At 42.9% G+C, this 14,602-nt stretch overlaps 1 protein-coding gene across 1 annotated transcript; it reads left to right on the top strand.

Annotated features, from left to right (window-relative positions):
• Positions 1-5,010: 5,010 nt before the first annotated feature.
• LOC118247766 (epidermal differentiation-specific protein-like) lies at positions 5,011-6,258 on the top strand. Its single transcript, XM_035546028.1, has 2 exons — positions 5,011-5,036; positions 5,672-6,258. Exon 2 carries the CDS (start codon positions 5,725-5,727, stop codon positions 6,256-6,258), a length of 534 nt encoding a protein of 177 aa, XP_035401921.1. The 5' UTR covers positions 5,011-5,036; positions 5,672-5,724.
• Positions 6,259-14,602: the final 8,344 nt, after the last annotated feature.

The raw sequence follows: 14,602 nt of genomic DNA on the forward strand, positions 1-14,602 counted from the left end.
AGAGACAAGCCTGGGGGTGGTACAACAATTGTTACAGGGTGGTGTGCTAGCAAGGTCCATCACTCTGCTGCCTCTGTTGAGGTAGGGGATGGAGAACCATGTGGCAGCAGAGGCACTAGGGACATTAATGGGTTAGAAATCACAAAAGTGTCTGGGAATGGTCATGCAAGAATTAGGGCTTCTCCACCCAGAAAGGTGGCAGGATCTCTAGCCCAACTGAAGTGCATCTACACCTATGCAAGCAGTATAGGCAACAAGACGGAGGAGCTGGAAGCCATTGCAGAAGAAATTCTAACTACGAAATAGTTGCTACCTCTGAAACATGGTGGGATGCCTTGCATGACTGGAGCACTGCAATGGATGGCTACAAACTCTTCAGAAGGGATAGGGTAGGAAGGAGAGGTGGTGAGGTAGCCCTGTATGTTAGGGAGTGTTTGGATTGTCTTGAGATTAATAATGGAGATGACAGGGTTGAATGTTTACAGGTAAGAATCAGGGGGAAGGCCAATGAGGCAGATGTCCTGGTGGGTGTCTGTTAGAGACCACCTAACCAGGCTGAAGAGGCAGACAAAATATTCTACAAACAGCTAGGAGAAGTCTCTCAATCGCTAGACCTTGTTCTTAGGGGGAACTTCAACTTGCCAGATGTCTGCTGGAAATATAACACAGTGGAGACGAAACAGTGTACGAGGTTTCTAGAGTGTGTGGACAACTTCCCTACACAGCTGGTGAGTGAGCCAACTAGAGACGGTGCCCCTCTGGACCTTTTGCTTGTAAATACAGAAGGACTTGTGGGTGATTTGAAGGTTTGAGGCTGTCTCAGGCACAGAGATCATGAATTAATTGAATTTTCAGTTCTTGGAAAAGTAAGGAAGGGGGTTAGAACTGTCATCTTGGACTTCCAGAGGGCAGACTTTGATCTCTTTAGGAGACTGGTTGGTGAAGTCTCTTGGGAGGCAGTCCTGAAAGGCAAAGGAGTCCAGGAAGGCTGGTAACTCTTCAAGAAAGAAATCCTAATGGCACAGGAGCAGGCCATCCCCACATGCCAATAGATGAGCCAGCACGGAAGACCTGCCTGGACTGAACAGAGAACTGTGGCTAGAGCTCATGAAGAAAAAGAGGTTTTATGACTTGAGAAAGAAGGAGAGGGCCACTAAGGAGGACAAAAAGGTGTGGTGATGCTGTGCAGGGACAAAATTAGAAGGGCCAAAGCCCAATTTGAGGTCGGTCTGGCTATTGCTGTTAAAGACAATTAAAAAAAGTATATTATAAATATGTAAGTAAGAAAAGGAGGACTAAGGAGAATCTCCATCCTTTATTGGTTGTGGGGGAAAACATAGTGACAAGAGACGAGGAAAAGACTGAGGCACTTAATTCCTTCTTTGCCTCAGTCTTTAGTAGCAAGACCAGTAGTTCCCCAGGTACCCAGCCCCCTGAGCTGGTAGCTAGGGACGGGGAACAGAATGAAGCCCTCATAATCCACAAGGAAATAGTTAGGGACCAGCTAAACCACTTAAATGTATGCAAATCTATGGGACTAGATGGGATCCACCCAAGCAGGGTGCTGGCAGAAGTGCTCACCAAGCCTCTTTCCATCATTTATCATCAGTCTTGGCTATCAGGGCAGGTCCCAGTCAACTGGCAGCTAGCAAATGTGACACCCATCTACAAGAAGGGCCAGAAGGAGAAACCAGGAAACTACAAGCCTTTCAGTCTGACCTCTGTGCCAGGGAAGCTAATGGAACAGCTTATCTTGAGTGCCATCACACAGCACTTACAGGTCAACCAGGTGATCAAGCCCAGTCAGCAAGGGTTTATCAAAGGCAGGTCCTGCTTGATGAACCTGATCTCCTTCTACAACAAGGTGATGCACTCAGTAGATGAGGGAAAAGCTGTAGATATGATCTACCTAGACTTCTGTAAGGTTTTTGACACCGTTTCCCACAGCATTCTCCTGAAGAAGCTGGCTGCTCAGGGCTTGGACATGAGTATGCTTCGTTGAATTAAAAACTGGCTGCATGGCTGGGCCCAAAGAGTCAAGTTGAATGGAATTAAATCCAGTTGGAGGACAGTCACTAGTAGTGTCCCCCAGGGCTCAGTATTGGGGCCAGTTCTCTTTAATATCTTTATCAATGACCTGGACGAGGGGATCGAGTGCACCCTCAGTAAGTTTGCAGACGACACCAAGTTAGGTGCATGTGTTGATCAGCTCGAGGGTAGGAAGACTCTGCAGGACGATCTGCATAGGCTGGACCGATGGGCTGAGGCCAACTGTATGAAGTTCAACAAGGCCAAGTGCTGGGTCCTGCGCTTGGAGAACCGCCCCGTGCAACACTACAGGCTGGGGAGAGAGTGTCTGGAAGGCTGCCTGGAGGAAAGGGACCTGGTAGCATTGGTCAATAGCTAGCTGAACATGAGCCAGCAATGTGCTCATGTGGAAAAAAGGCCAACGGCATCCTTGCTTGTATCAGAAATAACGTAATCAGTGGTTCTAGGGAAGTGATTGTCCCCCTGTACTTGGCTCTGGTGAGGCCACACCTTGAATACTGTGTTTAGTTTTGGGCCCCTCACTACAAGAAAGACATCGAGGCCCTGGACCTCATCCAGAGAAGGGCTATGAAGCTGGTGAAGGCCCTTGACCACAAGTCCTATGAGGAGCAGCCGAAGGAACTGGGGTTGTTTAGTCTGGAGAAGAGGAGGCTCAGGGAAAACCTTATTGCTCTCTACAACTACCTGAAAGGAAGTTTTGGGAAGCTGGGGGTTGGCCTCTTCTCACAGATAACTAGTGATAGGACTAGAGGGAATGGCCTCAAGTTGTGCCAGGAGAGGTTTAGGTTGGAAATTAGGAGACATTTTTTCTCAAAAAGAGTAGTCAGTCATCTGTGCAGTAGCACAGATGAGCTCTCTTTCTTCAAGGCTCGCAGATATCACTGCAGCTTCTAGTTTGCAGTTTCATATAGTATTATAGTATTATAGAACCACAGAACCCTAGAATTTTCTGAGATGGAAGGAGCCCACAAGGATCATCAAGTGCAACTATTAGCTACACACAGGATTACCTAAAAATTAAATAGTATTTCTGAGAGTGTTTTCCAAATGCTTCCTGAACTCACAGGCTTGGTGCCATGACTACTTCCCTGCGGAGCCTGTTCCAGTGCCTTACCATCCTCTTGGTAAAGAACCTTTTCCTAATAACCAACCAAAACGTCCCCTGATGCAGCTTCGTGCCTTTCCCTCAGGTCTTATCACCAGTCACTAGAAAGAAGAGATCAACGCTTCCCCTTTCGCTCCCCTCATGAGGAAGCTGTAGGACTCCATGAGATCACCCCTCAGTTTCCTCTTCTTTAGGCTGAATAAACCAAGTGACCTCAGCTGCTCCTCATACATCTTCCCTTCTAGACCCTTTACCATCTTTGTAGCCCTCCTTTGGACATTCTCTAATAGTTTTATGTCCTTCTTATATTGCATCCAAAACCGCACACAGTAGTCGAGGTGAGCCTGCACCAGCACAGAGTAGAGCGGGACAATCACTTCCCTTGACGGGTTAGCCATGCTGTGCTTGATGCACCCCAGGGTATGGGTGGTCCTTTTGGTTACCAGGGCACACTGTTGACTCATATTCAACCAGAACCCCCAAGATCCCTTTTTGTGAAGCTGCTCTCCAGCTTTTCATATCCCAGTTTGTATGTATATCCAGGATTTCTCCATCCCAGAAGCAGAATCTGTCACTTGCTCTTGTTGAACTTCCTGTGGCTGGTGATTGCCCAGCCTTCTATTCTGTCAAGATCTCTCTGCAAGGCCTTTCTACACTTGAGATAGTCAACAGCTCCTCCTAATTTAGTATAATCTGGAAACTTTCTCAATACGCACTTAAGTCCTGCATCCAGATCATTCATAAAAACATTGAAGAGATTTGGCTACAAAATGGAGCCTTGGGCAGCCCCACTAATGACTGGTTGCCAGTCTGATGTAACCCCATTTATTATAACCCTTTAAGCCCAACCCATCAGCCAATTTTTCACTCATCATATTATATATTTGTCTAGCTGTATTCTGGACATTTAGTCCAGAAAGATACTGTCAGAAACAGCATCAAAAGCTTTGCTAAAATCCAAAAATCACATCTACTGGCTTCCTTGATTCAACTAGATGGGTAACCTTTTCATAAAAGGAAATTAAGCTGGTTAAGCAAGACTTTCCCCTCATGAACTTGTGTTGATTATGACCAATGACTGCATTGTCTTTTAGGTTTTTTCAATAACTACCAGAACAATCTTCTCCATAATTTTACCAGGCACTGAAGTGAGAGTGACAGGCCCATAATTAGCAGGGTCTTCCTCCTTTTCCTTCTTGAAAACTGAGACATTTCTCCCACTTCCAGTTGATTGGGAGCTCTCCAGATTCCAAAGATCGTAGTACAATTGAAGTAGTAATACAGATAAGTCATTAAACTAGTATTCTAACAACCAATAAATTGCACTTTCATTTAGAAGTTAATTGAATGTTTCACTAGTTTTTTACATACAATATTGTGAGTTGTGAAATGCTGTCAAAACAGCCAACACCTATTTCTAAAATAATTCTCAAATGTAGTATCATGAAATGAAAGACACTGAAAGTGACTGAGAAGCAAAAACAAAAGAATGTCTCAAACACTCAGCACAAAAGGGTGATATGGTCAGAAAAGAGGATCCTGCTAGGGCCAGATAGTGCCAACTTCCTTATCCTGGGTAACCTTCTGAGACATCTTTTGGCGTCCGTGGATCTGGCAGTTGCGGTAGGAAAGGCTCTAGCAACCCCCTCCTCTTCCCCCCCAATTCCTCCCTCCCCTCGAGAAGGTTGTGGGACACAGGCTGCACATATTACCATACAAAGCAGGAACTGGAGGTGGGGACTAGCTGTAATTAGTATACAAAGTGAGAACTGGAGTTGGGTCCAGCTTATAAATAGTGCGACTCAGAAGGGCTTTGTGTGCACCCACCACCATCGCAGACAGAACAGGAACTGGACCAGAGACGTCGCTGGAACCCAGGGTGGTAATCTGGACCTTTCCTCTACCTCTGTCTTTCTCTATCTTCCTCTCTGTCTCCTATGCTATGGGCTATTCCGCCCTTTGCGAAATAACAAGATTTAAATAGCTCCCATTATAGGTAACAAGGTTTAATCAATTTCTGTGAGAATAGCTTTTGCTATTTCATTAACTTTTGCTAAAAGCTAATAACACCAAACAACTGATTGAAAAGTTTTATGTCACTTTAATTTACTCCAAGGGTAGCATGAATGTTGGCAGTCTCCAAGAGGGTTTTCTAGAACAGCCCTCTACAGGCGCCCACACTCATCACCAGTCCTTTATTTTATTTAATTATTTATTGAATAGGATATTCCAATAAGATACTAAACTTAGATGTCATTTGAACACATACGTAAACCAATATACACAACTAACAAAGACCCAATAGATTTGATGGACTTCTCATTTTACTCTTAATTTTTTCTTCCAAATTCAAATTTCTACATCATGCGCTCAGTCTTGTCCAGCAGCTGTTTTATTCATTCTTTGCTAGAACTGTTTTAATTGTCCCATTCTTCTTCCTTCCGCTGTTTTGTCTTCTGTCTTTTGTGGAAAGGCTTCTTACAAGTATTGTTTGTTTTCTGTTTTCCTTTTCTGCAGGCTGTCATCTAACTTCTACAGCAACAAGTCCAGATTACGGAAACACTGCTGAGATGGGGAAAATCATCATTTATGAGCACGCCAACTTCCAGGGGTACTCCAAAGAACTCACCAGAGACGTTGCCAATCTGAAAGATGTAGATTGGAATGACTGTATCTCCTCAGTGAAAGTAATTGGACAACCTTGGGTGGCTTATGAGCATGACAACTATAGGGGCCGGTTACTGGTATTTGAGGAGGGAGAGCATAGCTTTGTTGGTAGAGAGATGAATGACAAGATCACTTCTCTGATGTTGATTACTGAAAATTTGCACAATCCACAGATCACTATCTATGAACATGACCAATATCAAGGGAAGAGCAGGGTGATAACAGAACCAACCAATTTGGCTAGGGGTCATTACAATGACATGGCATCTTCTCATAAAGTCCAGCGAGGTGTTTGGCTCTTGTGTGAACATAGCGATGGAAGTGGTTTTCGCTACATTGCACGAGAGCATGAACACCTTCCAAGTTACAGAGCAATCAATTTCAATGACAAGCTTTCATTTCTGCGTCCCCTTCTCCCTGGAAGGTGTGGTTACTGATGGACTGCAAATTCTGAAGTCCTAAGGGTAGATGTAGCCCTAGAAAGAAGGATGGAACCTAGATCTCTCTGCTTTTTTTTATTTCCCCTTGTGCCATAGAAATACTGAATGGGAGAGCTCTCTTTTATGCTGTGCTGCAGATGTGTATTTCTCAATCCTGTCTTGCACTGTTCTCCTTCCCCATGATGCCAATGAATGTAAGAACTATCATATTTAGTCATATGAAAAAAAACTCAATGATAAGAGATGTGCCAGTGGTGTGTAACCTATTAAACCTGTAACTAGCGTTCCAAAGTACTAAACCATGTAATGTGAAAGTGTTGCATGTTGCTTCTGTTGTTATATGCATAAACATATATATAGTGTATAACCAGAATTGCTGACTTTATATTCTTCTTTACAATGCTCTTGCTTCACAATGACCTCTGCAATTTTTTCTTCTATTCCATTTTGCATTGTTACCAATAAAGAAGATATCGCAGGCAGCAATGGCTGTGTTTTATGGATTGTTTGTGGTTTGACAGATAAATATTGCCCTTATGTGATGAGATTTCTGTGTATTAAGAGAATGGTTCACCCGGTCAGATCAATGAAAAAGATTTCTAAGTCTTCTGAAAGATTTTATTTCCTTCCATTTTCATTTGTCAGTAACATTAGTTTCAGGCATGACTCAATGTGATGTCACTCAATGTGATTTTGGTAAGTCACCGTCATCTTGGAATGGGTCCAGAGGAGGGCCACTAAGATTATCAGAGGGCTGGAGTACCTCTCCTTTAAGAAAGGTTGAGGGAACTGGGCTTGTTTAGCTTGGAGAAGAGAAGGCTCCGGGGAGACCTCATTGCAGCCTTCCAGTACTCAAAGGGAGTGTATAAACAGGAGGGAGAACACTTGTTTACATGTGTTGGTAGTGACAAGGGACAAGGAGGAATGGTTTTAAACTAAGACAGGAGAGATTTAGGTTGGAAATTAAAAGAGAGTTTTTCACTCAGGGGGTGGTGAGGCACTGGAACAGGTTGCCCAGAGAGGTTGTGGATGCCCCATCCCTGGAGGCATTCAAGGCCAGTCTGGATGCATCTCCGGGCAGCCTGCCCTAGTGGTTGGCAACCCTGCTCAGAGCAGGTGGGTTGCAACTAGATGATCTTTAAGGTCGTTTTCAACCCAGGCCATTCTATGATTCTATGATTCTATGATTCTATGATTCTATGATTCTATGATTCTATGATTCTATGATTCTATGATTCTATGATTAAGCTTTGTTAGAGCATTTCATTATATCAATAAATATATTGCCGCTTCTCTCCCATGAGAGAAGTGTATAATTCCATTTGTGACACTCAACCAGACTTAAAGTCTTTGTGAGCATGCTGATATTGCTATCATCACGGCCAAACACAAAATTGATTGTATCTCAGGGCACTGATCATACTAACAATTTATTGTCTTCTACTGCTCTCAAATATTTAAGCAAATGGAAATTTCTGATAAATTTGAGTTGATTGATTGACCGCAATAGGAAGACCTGAGGATTTTTAAACCTTTTTTATCTCGATATGAGATGATGTATTATTTAGAAATCACAGTTGAAATCACAAGCCAAATTTCTGCCTCACTTGCTTGACTTCTGACGCATGAGAATTGCCTTTTCCTGCATTCCTAAGAGACGGCTCTTAAAAAGTGACCAGTAACGAGGTTAGGCATGTATCCCAGAGACACACACATACACATGCTAAAGACAATGACATGGCCAACCACACAGGCTGCCTTAGACAAGGTACTTCAACAATATCCACACGTAACACTGCCAGGTCTCACATAAAACAAGTATAGACAGCCAAGTCCTCCATCTAAATATAATGCTAATTACAGCACTGCAAAGTTGTGACATCTTATTTTCTACAATGGTAACAGTATTCCTTACCAGTTCAATTGCTGTAATTCTGAATTTGGCTTTAGGTTTCACTGGCAAACAAAAGCTTGTGTTTACAGTTTTAAGTAACATACTCTTTTGAGACCATTCCTGGACTAAAGTGAATCACAAAAAAAAAATTCATCCTAACAGACATTATTGTTTCTGGGTAGAGATGTGAACATCTGCCTAATGCTGGCAACAGCATCAAACTTTACACACTCAGCTGACTACACAGAAAGGCTCCTACTCCTGAATTTTCAGAATTCAGGTTTTCTTCCTCACTGTAGTACAAAAAATGATTTTGATTCACTTATTTGTCTGAATGTCAGCACACTATTCTGCCTATTCACCTTCCTTTGCAATAATTTTCAAAATTCCTGTTTTTCCATTTTCCCCTTTAAAGAAAAATACCATAAAACAAGTAGCAACACTCAGTCTTGGTCTAGTCCAACTTTTCCCATGCTAGTTTTGATTTGGGCCTGATGTAAGACGTTTACAAATCTCTGTTCCCAGTGACTTCACCATTTATTTTCAGGGTGACCTTTTGCTGTCCATTCAATATGCATAGCTAATTGAAAAGTAGAATCATAATTTCACCATACAGCATTTCCATTAATCCATAGCCCTCAAATTCTGCCCCCCCTTTTAAATTATTATTATTATTATTATTATTATTATTATTATTTAAGTTTAAGATGAACAAAACCTCCTGAAAAGAAAATTTGTAGCAAGAATGTTCACCAGGAAAGGAACAGTTCTTCTGGGAATAGTCATTCAGCTTCCAAAATCAGACAGGGCAAGTAGTGAGTTGAGAAAGCGAAAAAAGTGAAGTGAAGTGAAGTGAAGTGAAGTGACGTGACGTGAAGTGAAGTGAAGTGAAGTGAAGTGAAGTGGAAATGAAAAAAAGATTGTTGCCCCATCTTGGTAAAAATGAAAGCCTTAAATTGGAGCATGTTGAAATATATATATATTTAATTGTTAAATACAATTATATGCATTATTGATTCAAATGAAGTTGATCTTCTGATTTCAGTATGTGGCAGAAGCGTTGAGAGGTGCATATCAAGACTCTTATCTTTGTGACCTCTCTAACTTAGATGACATGAACCCTACCCTCTTCAGGCACCTAAAGGCTGTTCTATCAAAATCCAGAATTAATAAAATCAGTGTTTAATAACATGCAAACTTTACGCGGTTCCATCTCTGATATTTCCAGTTGGAGTTTAATAGATTTCTGTAATCTCATATTCTTTAAAGCCATAGTTGGCCTGTCCTAACTGTAACTACAGTTGTATTCAAGCATATGAGGCTGGTGAGTATAGCTTTACCTGATATAGTGTAAATAGTAGGATCACCTTCACCGGTTGACTCCTTGTCTCTTGAGACCATAAGAGCTGCTGCGTGATGATTTTCATTTGTCCAGATCCTCAGAGAGAAAACGTTGTCCATTAGTGCACTTCTGATGATACAGAAAAAAAAAAAATTGTACACCCAGCTTTCTGTTCATTTGTCTCATTGATGAACTTTCATATCTGTAGCCCCTTTGAACTGACTGATCTTTTATTCTGAAGACCTAACCACTGTGACCTTAAAGTAGTGAGTGACAGATATGTTGATTAATGAAGTTACAGAAAAAAGGCAAAGGAAGAATTATAAACAAAACTTCACTTTGTGTATCTCCCAGGAGTAGAAGATGTTTGTCACACATACTAGGTCCATCCATCTGTACAGAAACCAAAATGGAAGTGGGAATAAAACTGTACATACCGAGGGCTGAAGTCTGTTTCACTACACAGCTAGCTATGGTCAGCTCAGCTCAAGTCATTGCTATTTATTCAAGAGTCTCTGCCTGCCAAGCCCTTGCCCCATTGTATTGGGTTTATGTGGCACAGTTTTGGTAGTGGGGGGGCTGCAGGACTGGCCTCTGTGAGAAGAGTCCAGGAGCTGCCTCATGTTAGATAAGGGCCATTTTCAGCTGGCTCCAAAGGGACCTGCTGCCAGCCAAAGCTGAGTCGTTGAGTGATACTGGTTGCACTTCTGTGAGAGTAGATTTAAGAAAGGGAAAAACCTGCTGCACAACGGGGGCTGGGAGAGTGAGGAGTGAGAAACAGCCCTGCAGACACCAAGGTCTGTGAAGGAGGGGGAGAGGTGCTCCAGGCTCTGGAGCTGAAGTTCCCCTGCAGCCTGTGGTGAGGACCATGGCTGTCCTCCTGCTGGCCATGGTGTACCACTGTGGAGCAGATCTCCATGCTGCAGCCCGTGGAGGAGCCCCCGGTGGAGCAGGTGGATGTGGCCTGGAGGAGGCTGCGGCCCATGGAGAGCCCCCACATGAGCAGGCCCCGGCCCAGAGCTGCAGCCCGTGGAGAGGCGTCCACGCAGGAGCAGGGGGTCTGGGGGGAGCTGCCGCCCATGGGGGACCCGTGCTGGAGCAGTTTGCTCCTGATGGACGGACCCCGTGGTAGAGAGCCATGTGGGAGCAGTTCTTGAAGAGCTGCTGCCTGTGGGCAGCCCCCGCAGGCTCAGTTTGGGAAGGACGGCATCCCGTGGGAGGGACCCCACGTGGAGCAGGGGCAGGGAGTGACAGTGAAGGAGCAGTGGAGACGAAGCGTTAGGGACTGACCACAGCCCCCATTCCCCTGTTCCCTTGTGCTGCTCAGGGATAGAAGGTGGAAGAGTGGGGATGGGGGAAAGGTGTTTTTAGTTCTGTTTGTCTAGCTTGTTAGTACTGCGTAATAAATTTTATTAGTCTCCCCCTTTCCCTTTGAGAAGGGGGAGTGAGAGAGTGGTTGTGGTGGAGCTCAGCTGCCCAGGAAGCAGCTGAGCTCCCATTACCACACAGAAGAAAGTAGGCTTCAGGCATAAAAACATCATTTCAGTACTAGTTCAAGTGCAGTTGCTCAGCACAGAAAGACTAATGGCTAAGGGACACAGCAGTTCAAAGGAAGATACTGCATTTACATGGTGCTTTCTTTAAAGAAGATCTAGACTTCTCTGCCTCTGCTTCTTCAGTGCTTTCACCTTGTGACTTAATTTAAAAAAAAAAAAAAGTTATTCTCCCTTTATGTTGTCCTAACAGGATGTTTTCCAACTTTTCTTAATGTACTCATCTTGCTTTTGCTCCTACCGGTCCTGTTACCCTCTTCCCTCTTTCTCCCATCCCCCCCTGCAAGTTCTGAATAGCAGAAGTTTATGCCAGCTCCATTAAATCAACAGTAACAGATTGTAAATCACAGCTTGGGAGGTTCTGGTTGGACTTCAGGAAAAACTTTTTCACCAAGGGACACTGTAGCATTTGAATTGGTATCCAAAGTGGTGAAGGAATCTCCAGCCTTGGGGGTTTCGAAGACTCAGTTAGGCAAGACCATGGTGATGTGATGTGGTATTAATGATTTTCAGGCTCTGAGTAGGAGGCTGGATCTTCCATTATAGATTCTTTGGTTTATGTGATTTTGTGAAGAGCTCTGTAGAGATGGAGAGTGTTTCAGTATCATATCCACGTTATTCATTTCATTTCTTATTCATCAGTCTGAAAGAACATCTGAGGACCTTGCTTTGTTTGTTGCTCACAAGATCTTTGGGCTATGTTCCATAATTATGGTAAATTAGGTTTTGCTAATAAACAAAAGCTACTAAAACTGAATATGTGAAAATTCTTCTTAGTGTTTGAATATAAAGCCATAGATATGTTTCTCAGGTAGCATGTGCTCTAAGAAGCAGTTTATTTCAAAATACAAGTCTTTGCACCAAATAGGTCCATGAAGATAAGGTCTAGAAAATATTAGGGGCGCCAGTAGTAGCACGTTTTAGGTTGCCCATCCCAGGCCTAGTTCTGCTGTTCTGGTTAGCAAGCATGTAAATATGAACATGGTCTCTTGTTAAAAGTAAGTGTGCCCACAGGTCTCCTGCCAGGATGGGATCAGTGACTTTGTCAGCCTGAGTGTTTGTCAGCACTGTAAAGCAAGGTGCCACACAAGGTTCCAGAGAGTCTAGCCAAACACAAATCATCTGTTATTGTCACAGAGCCCTCCAGAAGGTGACCAGGGCTTGATCTTGCTTGTCCCGTGTTTACAGTGAAGGTTCAATATCATCTCACTTACCAATTATTTGTGCTGGGGGAGATACAATAGCAAAACTGAATGAAAATGAGCAGTGAAACTGATTGGTCTTGGTTACCTACTCAGCACAAGAAATATGGGGCTACTGTACCCTTCTTCCTCCACTCACCTCATGATTTTGTAGTACCATGTTATCTCTCCTTTCAGATCAGGGCTTTGGTCACCCATGAAGTAAAGTGAAGAAATTAAATACAGTCACATCTCTAGACAAGGTTCCCTGTATTCTGAGGTTTGTATCTCCTATCTCTAACAGGTTCTCATGCAGAAATGCTGTTAAAAGTCTGTCTTTCTTGCATCTACTTATCTCAAAACTATTTCTTGTAAACCTGTGTTCATGCAGACCTGCACTATTATCATTTTAATGCAACTCACACTTTATTCTGTTGTGGTGTTGTACTGCTTGACTTTGTATTAAGGACAGTTTGCTGAATTCTCACCGAGACATTTTAGTTTTTGCACTTTTAGTAGGTAAGAATGGAGAGATGTTGTAAACACAAGAAACAATAAAAGAAGTAGATAATGCATTCTGTATGTGAGAGAACAAGCAGAAATGTTGGTAAAGAATGCTGAAGTCAAGAACTACATGGCTCTTTGATTGAGCTATATATGGTTTCTAAGATGTAGGTTTTGTCCACCATTAGTAACAGATGCTCTTTTCTTTCACCTTCTCCAGCAAAGGTGCTTGAAACACAGCTTGTAATAACCTCCAAAGTTCAGTGCTAGAATGGATTCTATGGCCCACCTGCTTTCTCTGACTACACATATATTGACTGTTTACCAGTTACTCCGCCTAGACGAACTCCAGTTCTGGAGTTTTTGCATTAAGTTTAAAATACTGGTTAGCAGGGCTTACTTTCTGCAATAAGCTGCTCTGGAAAAACATGTTGGTCTAACAGTTATACGCCTTACTACCCTGAAAATGAGCCCTGAGGTCCTAAGAGACATAGGTGTAAAACAATAACCTAGGTGGACAAATATGACACTGGAGGAGGGAGAAGTGGGAGTAACATGGGTACGCTGGGGATGGAGTGTGTGCAGCATCAGCTTGGGATGGCGCCACCTATGGAAAACTTTAGAAAAGAACGAGCTTTTCTTCCATTCCTCCCAGGAGCCGCAGTTGCATCAGATCAAATGAAGTAGAAACAAATGATGTCCCCAGATGGAGTGTCTCAGCCACCACCACCCTAAGGAAGAGCACAGGTGGAACAAGGCCTCATTTACCATTGCACAGGGAACAATAAGAGGCAATAAATACACAATTTTTAGATGTCAACATCATTGAGTTTCAGCAAGGCCCCAGTGTGCTGTGATCCAAGTCCCAAGAGCAGCTGAGCACTGCTGAGCTTCTTCAAAGACTGTGGGAGATGCAGATACTCTTTTCCTTTCCAGATGAGCCCCTCAGGCTGCAGGTTATCAGCTGACTGTTAAAACAACAACAATAAAACCAACAAACTTTCAATTAAATCCACAGAGACTCCCACAAAGTTGCCCAAATGAATCTGAAACCAACTTTCAATAACATCAAGAGTTGTACTCTCAAGATATCTTCTCTAAAAGGTCAACAGCTCATTTTGAACAATGGGGAAGGGCTTTGCTTCCAGAGTTGAAGTGAAAGTGACTGCATCCCTCTTTAACATTATCTGGTTTTATGCATGTACTCCTTTCAAATATGTGAGATGTGCTTTCACACTTTTTGTTCTCAGAGTGGTCCGTCTCTCTTTCCTCTTTCCCAGCCCAGTATTTCTGGCATTTTTTTCAGTCTTGTCTGCTTTTGTATGCAACTGTTTCATACTTGTTCTCTTGCCCTACAGCAATATGGAGCCATGCCCTTTTCTGGTGTTGTTGAGTCATTTTAGTCTCATGGAATCGTCTTGTCAAGGACTTGACTGACTTTGTAGCTGAGGTAGAGTGGTCACAGTGAGACCTTATGTGGGTAGCTGTCACATCATTAGAGGAAAAGTTGAATAGGACAGCTAACAGGCAGGTTAAGTTTTTCAGAATTAATTAAGTGCTATGGCATCCTCTGAAGTGCCGTGAAAAGCTGAGGACATTTGTATAGAATCCTTCACAGAAACAATCAGATGACTAGGAAAAATGAAATTCCAGAATAATCATGAAGATAGTTCTTAATCAGACCAAAAACCAAACCAAAACAAAAAAAAAACAAAACAACCACACTTAGATATCTCTTCTGTATGTCAGCCTTACTTAGTTCCTTCACCATCTTTCTTATCTTAACTACAGGAGTTTAAGTTGTTTAAGTTAATATTTTCCAGAGCCTGTAGGTCAATTTTCAGATTGCCTGCCTTTTTCAAACATT

The sequence above is a fragment of the Cygnus atratus genome, chromosome 1, assembly GCF_013377495.2.
Source record: "Cygnus atratus isolate AKBS03 ecotype Queensland, Australia chromosome 1, CAtr_DNAZoo_HiC_assembly, whole genome shotgun sequence".
Taxonomy (NCBI): Eukaryota; Metazoa; Chordata; class Aves; order Anseriformes; family Anatidae; genus Cygnus; species Cygnus atratus.

Excerpts from the sequence above, each read along its gene's own strand:
- LOC118247766 (XM_035546028.1), top strand. The coding sequence starts at position 5,725 with ATGGGGAAAATCATCATTTATGAGCACGCCAACTTCCAGGGGTACTCC.